The 9,306-nt window shown below is 37.9% G+C and overlaps 1 protein-coding gene across 1 annotated transcript; it reads right to left on the bottom strand.

Annotated features, from left to right (window-relative positions):
• Window positions 1-234: 234 nt before the first annotated feature.
• Window positions 235-3,821, bottom strand: LOC133861130 (uncharacterized). Its single transcript, XM_062296846.1, has 4 exons — window positions 3,144-3,821; window positions 2,953-3,047; window positions 1,723-2,823; window positions 235-1,224 (listed from the first exon to the last, which is right to left on the bottom strand). The coding sequence occupies exons 1-4, from the start codon at window positions 3,340-3,342 to the stop codon at window positions 607-609; spliced, it is 2,013 nt and encodes a 670-aa protein (XP_062152830.1). The 5' UTR covers window positions 3,343-3,821; the 3' UTR covers window positions 235-606.
• Between the last annotated feature and the right edge of the window lie 5,485 nt (window positions 3,822-9,306).

Genomic DNA, 9,306 nt, shown 5'->3' with positions numbered 1-9,306 from the left:
ATACCATCATAATGGGCAGTCCGAGTTTAAACCCTAATTCACAACCAATAAAATAAATTATAGAAGACAAATACTTTAGTTGAACTCTTGAGACGAAGTTAAACAGGGAGAGAGAGTATTGCTAAGAATAATTAATTAAAAGGAAAAGGAAAAAATTGAGAAAATACAATATATATACGAAGAGGGACGTTAGATATCTAAATATTTCTTCCTGAAATTTGATTCCAACATCATTTGTCACAATCTTATAAAATCTATCATTTTAAAAAATATGTCAGGATTGTGATACATCAAATTAAAATCAAATTCTTCAAAAACAAAATAAAAAATTGAGATGTCAATCATTTGATTCATTTCCCATATACAAAGGCTCGAGGGACGGAGAGAGAGCTACGGATTCCTCTGCCAGTAATGTCTTTTGAGAGCCAATCAGAAAGCGAGTGCGGTGGGGTGGGGGGGTTAGATCCCACGTGGAACCCTCAAGCCTCTGTACAAGTCCCAACAAACAGCAATACAGAGCATCTCATCACGTGGATGGCCCATGTGACCCCTCTGCCTGCTGTGCTTCTCCCACGCGCGCACGTACGACCCCTAGACGTCGCCGTTTTACCAAAACTCCAGAACTGTTTCATGCACGAGCGTGTCCACAATGTCCTTCTCTATCTCCGTCACCATCTCCTCTCCTTCTTCCTCAAACGCCATCGCGCTTTCCACCTTAGCTTTCGGCAAATCTTTATCAATCAAACCATCAATGTCTTCAAGAACACGACAATCGGCACGTGGGAAGCTTCGAATTTTGGCACACAGCGTGTCAAGTAGCTGTGACCCTTGCATGTGACAGTTATAACCATGCCCGTTCGAGCTAGCCCATGGCTTCATGTTCATATACGGCTTCAGAATATCAGCCAAAAGCTCATCAACAAGATGAAACAGTAATCTTCTGTTGTTGCAAGAATAATTATCGAGTTGCTGAAAGGTTGATGGGTCCAAGGGGTGAGAGGGGGAGAACCAATTAGTGAAGGACACCAAGGTATCTTTCTGTATGCCAGTACGGCTTAGTATGTTGGCAACGAACTGATATTCTCCTGCACTTGCTCCGGTGGTGGAGGCACCGTTATCGCTTTCTCGGGCCGTGAGCGTGCGCGTCGCTTCTTGTCTGTACGTCTGGCCCGAAGAACTAGATAACTGTGTGCTAAATCTTGATTTTTGGTCATCAAATGGCGCCTGCGGCAATAACAAAATAAGTGGATAGACTAAACAAAAGTTTAGCAACAAGAATAAGGATATGACCTGAAAGTTAAAATTAATAAAAGTATATAAAAATAAAAATAAAAATTATTTAATAGATTATTTATACTACTGTTATATTATTGAAATAACATGGTAGTAGAGAAATTAACTCTTAATTTAATTTTCTTTTAAAAAAATAAGAGCTAATCCAAAAAAAATTTTTCTGAGAGATAATGAAGTTGTATTGTATAATTATATATCAGTATTCTAAATAGTATTATTTATAAAAAAATTAAGAACTGATTTTAACTACTATGTAACCCTTGTATGGTAATTCTATAACTGTCTACTAATTAAATAGCATCTCCCTTACCATAAATAAGATTTATTTTTTTTAAAAAAAAAAAGAAAGAAAAGAAAAGAAAAGAAGAAGAAGAAGAAGAAGAAAAAAAGAAAGAAAGAAAAAGAAAGCAATGGAAAAATGAGTCTTACCAGTTTTTGAGGAATTCTGGTTGCTGGTGGTGAAGGGTCTTTCTTGAGAGGGAGAAGGGTTGGGACAGTGATATTGAGAAGGTCATTTGACAACGGGGTTTTCTTGCATTTCTTGTCTGGCGTGGTGGCTGTTGATGGACGAACAAATGGTTCTTCTTGCTTGTTTCGAATTATATCCGATGTCTGCGGAGGCTTCTTTAGCCTTTGACCGAACCTTTCACCGGCTATCCCTTTAGATTTCTGGATTGACTTCTGGCCGGACGGCACCTGTTGCTTTTGCAATGTTTGAGGTTTCGGCTGAGCATTGGATGGTACTGAAGACAGTATAGACGACGAGGTTTTTGAGAAATGAGAAGCTCTATCTTTGGTGGATGGTGGTGTTGTGCTTGTTTTGGTCGTCTTGGGCTCCAAGAATCTGAGCCTTGGAGAGAAAGAAGCTGTTGAGACGTGCTTGCCTGGACTTGATTCTTCTACATTAACTTTGGCGAACGCCTTTGAAAGTTTCCTGGATTTGAACTGGCTAACAAGCTGATGATCAGTTCTTCCTTGATCTCTGACGTTCGCGATAGTGTTTGTGATGTCAAGCCCAACTTTCCTGCTAACTTTTTCTTTCATCTGCTTCACAATTTGCCTAGCATATTGGCTTGGAGTACTACTTCTGTTATTCTCATTATCTTCAACTCCCAGCTCTTTCCTTCTGAAATATGAAAACCGAGAAAACTCCAAGTCTTCACTGGCGGCGCTGATCAAGTTCTCTTTGTTGATTTGAAGCGACAGCCTGTGCTCCGCGTCCGATCTTCTGGCTGAGGATATTCTAGGAGTCTCCGGCAAAGACTGTGTACCCGTAACAACGTTGTCCAAGCCTTTTCTTAGTCTCCGGCGAAGAGGTTGTAAATGTGACTTTGAAAGAGGATTTGATGCGCCGTCTGTTGAAGAAGAAGAACAGGGTGATTGTGTTTCAGGAAGTATGTCAAGACCCATAAGCCTGGCTACCAAATTTGGAGTCTTGGTTCCAGGAGAGCCGCTGATTTCTGAGGAAGAATCATTTGGAGCTCCTGCTTTTGATCCTGCGCGTCCACTTGTTTTAATTTGGATACCCATCTGGATTTTTCAAAATTTTATTAGAGCATTAGGGGTTCAAGAATTAACACTATCATTATCATCATCATAACAACTCACTTTTTACAGAAAAATAAGATTATAAAATAAGTTCTTAACAGAGTAACTTACTGGGATATGTAAAGATTTTTCTTCTACTCTTTCTCTTATAATATGAGACAGCAAAAGCTCCTCTGATTGCAGGCTGTTTCTTGGTGCCTCGGCTCCTGAATTACACGAAACCCATAAATCGAAGTTTAAAAATGTGTGTGTGTGTGTGTGTGAGAGAGAGAGAGAGAGAGAGAGAGAGAGAGAGAGAGAACCTTTGGGAATGGTGGGTTCTTCAGGGAGGATAAAGGTGGAGTCAAAGGAGGGTTCTTGGTGGTGTAAAGCAAACTGAAAGTGATGGAAATCAAAGAACTGAAAGACAGCATTCATGCAACCAGAAGAGGAGGTGTCTTTCTCTCCTCCGGCGCCGCCTCGCTTGGAGGATTTTCCACCCCAATACCATTCCCTGCCCATTAGTACTCTTCTTTGGAGACGGGAAATATGTTGTAGAAAAAGCTTCTCTAACAAAAGGAAATCAGAACGAAAATGACAGGAAGATGCAGTACACTACAGAAAGAGACTTGGGTCTGTGTGTGTAAATATGGAAGAGATAGAGAAGTTTTCAGAGATCGAAAAAAGCTAAAAAGCTTGTGGGATATGTTGGCGAAGAAGCGAGAAAAGCGGATCCATGAAGCATAAAACAGCAATATTTGATTTGAGGAATTAAGTACATATATAAAAGAGAAAAAAAAAGAAAAAGGTGTACTCTCTCTCTCTCTCTCTCTCTCCCCTTGTTTTTACTACCGTTTCTCTCGTTATCTCATTCGGCTCTTCACACTCACTCCCACGTTTTACCAGACCAAAACAGAACCAACTCTGGCGTCATTGGGAATTGAGATGGGTAAAGAAATGAAAAGGATGACGATTGACCGCTATCCTCTCTTTCGCAGAAGGAAGCGTGACGGCCGCATGCATGTACATCAGTACATGCCTTAGCTAGGGAATATGTGGCTTACATGTTTTGGATAATTCTATTTTAAACCTTTTTTTTTACTTTTCTTTTTTTCCCCCTGTAAAAGAAGTGGTTACAGCTCACATGCACTACAAGAAAATTAAAATGCTATCTCTATATATATATATTCGTAAACTTATGGAATTACTGCTAAAAAAATTACAATTACAATATTAATATTTAATATTCTCTCTCCACCACTAGAAAGAGGCTTTTTTTTTTTTTTCTTATTCAAATATGGAAAAATGGTTACAGTGGATAGCACAACCACAAAGAAGTGGACACCATAACAACAGAGCCTAAATAAAAAAGATAGTATGAAAACATTGAACTCGGTATGAAAAAGTCTAATGTGTAGTCTATTTCTTTAAAGTTTCAAGCCAACATTGAATATCTATTTGAAATAAAAATCCTCCCAACCGATAGGAGAGGCGAATTTTGGGCTCTTATTCCCACCTCCAAAATGTGAGATATACCATAAAGTTTCATCTCTCCACACCCATGATCAACAAAATAGGGTTATTGAAAGGAAACATTGATATATTGTCGAAGCTGATCTCTTTATTTTGGCTCGTGTCCATGCCACAAATATTTTGGTAGAGACTTTTCAAAATGCCTCCTTGTTAATTAATAGAATATCATCACCTCTCCTAAAAAATAAGTCACCCTTTGACGTTCTTTTTAAAGAGTCCCTGATTTCCGTTTTCTTAAGGTTGTTGGTTTCTATCTTCTCCATTAATAGGAGTTGGAGTTGGTGTAGACTTTAGAGTTGCCTTTGACGTAGTCTCTTGTACTGCATGAACTTCAACACTCTTAGTTTTCTTTAGAATCAACAAGATGTTGGTGTCTTCAATCTTAATAGAATATGTGATTAATAGGCCTGAACAAGGTTTCCTCCTAGTATTCATTAACGAATTAACATATTTACTTTTGTATGCATTGTTTTTTCCTTGTATGCATCCCTGTATTAATTAGGTTACATTTAGTACGCTGAAATGATGATTACATAAAAATATGAATAAGTATTACTAAGAATACAAGAAGTTAGAATGAAATGACCATTTTTCTTCATTCATTTAGTGACAACGTAAGAATGACCAAATGTGAAAGCTCATAAATACTAAAATAAGAGGATGCCATTTAGCATGCAATGAGGCTTAGATTAAAAAAGGAAAAAATGATTACATGTCATGTTTAAAACACTAAAAGCTAGATTCCAAACTAATATATGTGCCTGTTTTTAATTTTTTTTTTTCTTCTTTTCTTTTCCTAATTGTTAAGAAAATTTGTCTTTCCTTTTGCAGGTTGAGAGTGTTAGATAATCCTATTATAAAATGAAGTTGAAATAGTGCCTTTAATACTGTTGATACAGTATGACCGCTACCTTTTGAACCCAATATCGGTATCTACAAAACAAAGGAGCAAATGGTGACTTGCCGGAGGTACTTACGGGAACACTCTGATGCCTAAGTCAATAAGGCTTTCTCTGTATAGAAAAAGCTGAAAGTAATTGTGAGAGGATGTATATTTAGCATACCTTTAGCCTAGGGTTTGTGGCGGTCTTTATAGAGCTATTACCAGTAAGGCAAATCCGCCCCACAAGGAAAGTATAAGGAGCAAGGAGCCTCTATGGGGAAAGTTGCTGATTCTTACGAGATGCCTTTCCTTTTTAGTATATTCTTGATGGATCTTTCCCTTAAATGGAGTAGGGGTGTATATTGGGCAAAGTAGTGAATAACTTCCCTATTAATGAAGCTAGTCTGCCATTTATGAGTACAATGGCCAAAGGTGAAATTATAGGTTTGTACAACTGATTGCTGTTGCGATTATTTTCTCATAACCTCAAGTGCAATCGGGGTAACCAATTATTCCATTTAAATAATCGCAACCGGTACCGATTGCGATTATTACCAACCATGAACAATGAAAAATCCATACAAGAAAACTCACTAGATATGTAACCCATAAACTCACCCGAGAAGGTAAATCCTAATATATACAGCAGAAACAAGCCCCGCGTGATCAATAAGTCCAGGTTGTTGCATCCTCAATGTGGCAGCCATTCAATTCAAAAACCTTATGTATGTTCTGAAATCCAAGTTGACAAATCTGCTTAGTGACCCGTAGCGTATTAGGCTACCTCTTATCCCCTTAAGGTACCATTTTGGGAAGTAAACTCTATCATTAATCAGTTGTAGCCGCAGTATTGCAAAACCCACAGGAAATGCAACTACGCACAAACTATTAATAGCAGCAAAGACAACAATATCTTGAAGGGTAGCCATTTGTTACCTTGAAAATTATTGATCTGCTAGATTCAGAAAATATAAACAAAGGAGGAACACCTTGAGTGAGATTGAGAAAGTGGGACTCGGTGAGAGACTGTGAGAGAGAATGCAAGGAGTCCAGTGAGAAAATGTTGGGTGGTCCCTTCTACGTGGGGGACCAACCCATATAAGCTAAAGAAACAAAAACTGTCGCCTCTGTTTCTGCTTGCAACAGAGCAAGTCACACACAATGCGTTACTTGCGACCAACAAAGAAAAGAAAAAAAAAAGAAAAAAGAAAAAAGGGAAAGGGCTTGCAGTTTTTACAGCCGAGACTGTGAAGAAATCAAGTTTTGAGAGATAGCTTTGAGCAAAAATAGTGAAAGAAGTGAGAAATGAAGTTTTTCACATAGTTATTTTCGTTAGAGATTGGAGGATCGTTTCTGGTCCGATCTTGATGAAATTTCAGTATGTTGTTCCTGACGACGAGAGCTACGCATTGACTGCTGTCGATCGTTGGACTCCCTTTCCAATTGCTTGGTTGTTCATCACCACTTGGTGAGACATTTCTTTGTTGTTGGAATACTCTTGAAGTGATGAATTTATGTTTTAATCCAATAATATATGTATTCTTAATGTGGTGATAACCTCTATATATTGTTTTAGAGAAGACACTTATAAGCCATTATTGTTGATAGTGAAAGTTTTAACTGGACTAGGTCCCGTGGTTTTTCCCTTCACATTGAAGGGTTTCCACGTAAAAAAATCTTGGTGTCTTGCTTGTGGGTTGTTTGATTTATTTCTATTCATTTTTTTTAGTGAGTTGATATTTTGGTGCTAGATTGACTATTTAATTTGCGCAAAGACGGGTAGATAATTTCCATTGTGTATGTTTTTGTTATTGACATTCACCCCCAACACAGTGGTATCAGAGCTTTGGTTGTGAAGTTGTGTAAATCAAATGGATGAGTCATCTAATAGCATGGTTAAACTCACAGCTTCCAATTATTCAATTTGGAAGATTAGGATGGAGGATATTTTGTATTGTAAATAATTGTTTGAGCCTATTGAGTTAAATGGGGTTAAACCGGATGCCAAAACCGATGATGAATGAAAGAAATTAAATAGGAAAGCCGTCGGACATATTAGGCAGCGGGTTGATCAAAGTGTCTTCCATCACGTAGCCAAAGAACTTGATGCTTACATACTTTGATTGAAATTAGAGAGTCTTTATAAGCAAAAGATTGCTCAGAACAAAGCTTTTATGATATGAAGGCTTGTGAATTCGAAGTACAAAGATGGGCAAAGTGTTATAAAGCACTTGAGTAATTTTCAGGGATTATTAAATGAGTTATCTACCATGAAACTTGTGCTAGATGATGAGGTGCAAGCATTATTTATGTTGAGTTCTTTGCCGGACAGTTGGGAAACCTTGGTAGTGTCACTCAGCAATTCGGCTCCCAACAGTGTGATGACTACGAGTATGGTAAAAGACAACATGCTTAATGAAGAGGCAAGAAGAAAAGAGCATGGTATTTATTCTCATACAGAGGCACTTGTTACAGAAAAGTGGGGGAGAAGTAAAAGCAGAAAACCTCGTGGTAATGACAGTCGTGACAAGTCAAGAGGAAAGTCTAAGTCAAGAAAGGAGATAAAATGTTTTCATTGTGGCAAGCCTGGGCATATAAAGAGAGTGTGCATAAAATTTAAAAGGGAACAGCTGAAAGAAAAAGGTGAAGATCGAACCAAAAGAAGAAAAAGACACAGCAGCATTTGCATCTGATGGTAATGGTTTAGTTGTTTGTGAAGATACTTATGTTAATCTCGCAAGTCATGAGTCTATGTGGGTAGTTGATACGGCAGTTTCCTTTCATATTACACGATATAGATATTTCTTCTCTTCTTACACCAGTGTCAATTTTGGTTGGGTAAGGATGGGAAACAAAGCAAAGTGTGAGATTGTGGGCATGAGAGATATACAGTTATAAACCAGCATTGGGTGCAAATTGCTTCTCAAAGATGTCAAATATGTTCCTGAAATGCGCTTCAGTTTGATTTCCATTGGGAAACTTGATGATAAAGGCTACCATAATTACCTTGGAGGTGGACAATGGAAAATTTGCTAAGGTTATCTTATTTTAGTCAGAGGGAGAAGACTCACACTCTCTATAAGATAGAAGCAAGATTAGTCAAGGGAGATGTGAATGTTGTTGAGAATGAAACTTCCTCCAAGCTATGGCACAAGAGGCTTGGTCACATGAGTGAGAAGGGACTTCAAATTCTTACCAAGAAGCAGCCCTTACCTAATATCAAAGGTATACCACTAATGCCTTGTACTCATTGTTTTGTTGGAAAACAAAGAAGAGTTTCATTTCATAAATCATCTCCATCAAGAAAAACTAATATTCTTGATTTAGTTCAAACTAATGTTTGCACTATGAAAACTAAAACTCTTTGTGGTGCACTTTATTATGTGACCTTTATTGATGATTACTTTAGAAAAGTATGAGTTTTTGCTTTGAAAACTAAAGATCAGTTGCTGGATGTGTTCAAAGTCTTTCACATGAAGGTCGAAAGAGAATCTGGGAGGTAGCTGAAATGTGTTCGAGTAGATAATGGTGGTGAATATAGAGGTCCATTTGAAGAGTACTGTAGAAGCCATAGCATCAGGCTTGAGAAAACTGTGTCCAAGATTTTGCAGCATAATGGCGTAGTAGAGAGAATGAACAGAACTATTTGTGAAAGAATTAGATGTATGCTCTCTCATGCAAAATACCTAAATTCTTTTGGGGTGAGGCAAGAACATAATTGACTTGATCAATCTTTCTCTGTTATTTCCTTTGGATTGTATCTTTCCTCAAAGGGTGTGGACAGGGAAAGATGTTTCTTTTAAGTTTTTGAGAGTGTATGGCTGCAGGGCATTTGTTCATGTTCCTAGAGTCGAGACGTCCAAGCTTTATAACAAGGCTAAACAGTGTATCTTCCTAGGTTTTGGACATGAGGAGTTTGGTTACAGATTTTGGGATCGAGTTACTAAGAAAATCATACGAAGCAGTGATGTTGTTTTCTTTAAAGATCAAACCATTGAAGACATGGAACAGACTAAAAAGCCAGAGTCTTTCTATGAAGAAATTGTTGATTAAGGTTCAGTTGTTCCTCC

This window comes from Alnus glutinosa, chromosome 2 (assembly GCF_958979055.1).
Source record: "Alnus glutinosa chromosome 2, dhAlnGlut1.1, whole genome shotgun sequence".
In the NCBI taxonomy this organism is placed as follows: Eukaryota; Viridiplantae; Streptophyta; class Magnoliopsida; order Fagales; family Betulaceae; genus Alnus; species Alnus glutinosa.
This window is presented reverse-complemented; position numbering and strand designations above follow the sequence as displayed.

What these genes read in the sequence shown, in the direction of transcription:
- LOC133861130 (XM_062296846.1), bottom strand. Translation starts at nt 3,342, where the DNA reads ATGGGCAGGGAATGGTATTGGGGTGGAAAATCCTCCAAGCGAGGCGGC. An exon ending in AGAACCCACCATTCCCAAAG is followed by an intron (nt 3,048 to 3,143) that starts GTTCTCTCTCTC and finishes CGTGTAATTCAG; the next exon opens with GAGCCGAGGCACCAAGAAAC. An exon ending in AAAAATCTTTACATATCCCA is followed by an intron (nt 2,824 to 2,952) that starts GTAAGTTACTCT and finishes TGAAAAATCCAG; the next exon opens with ATGGGTATCCAAATTAAAAC.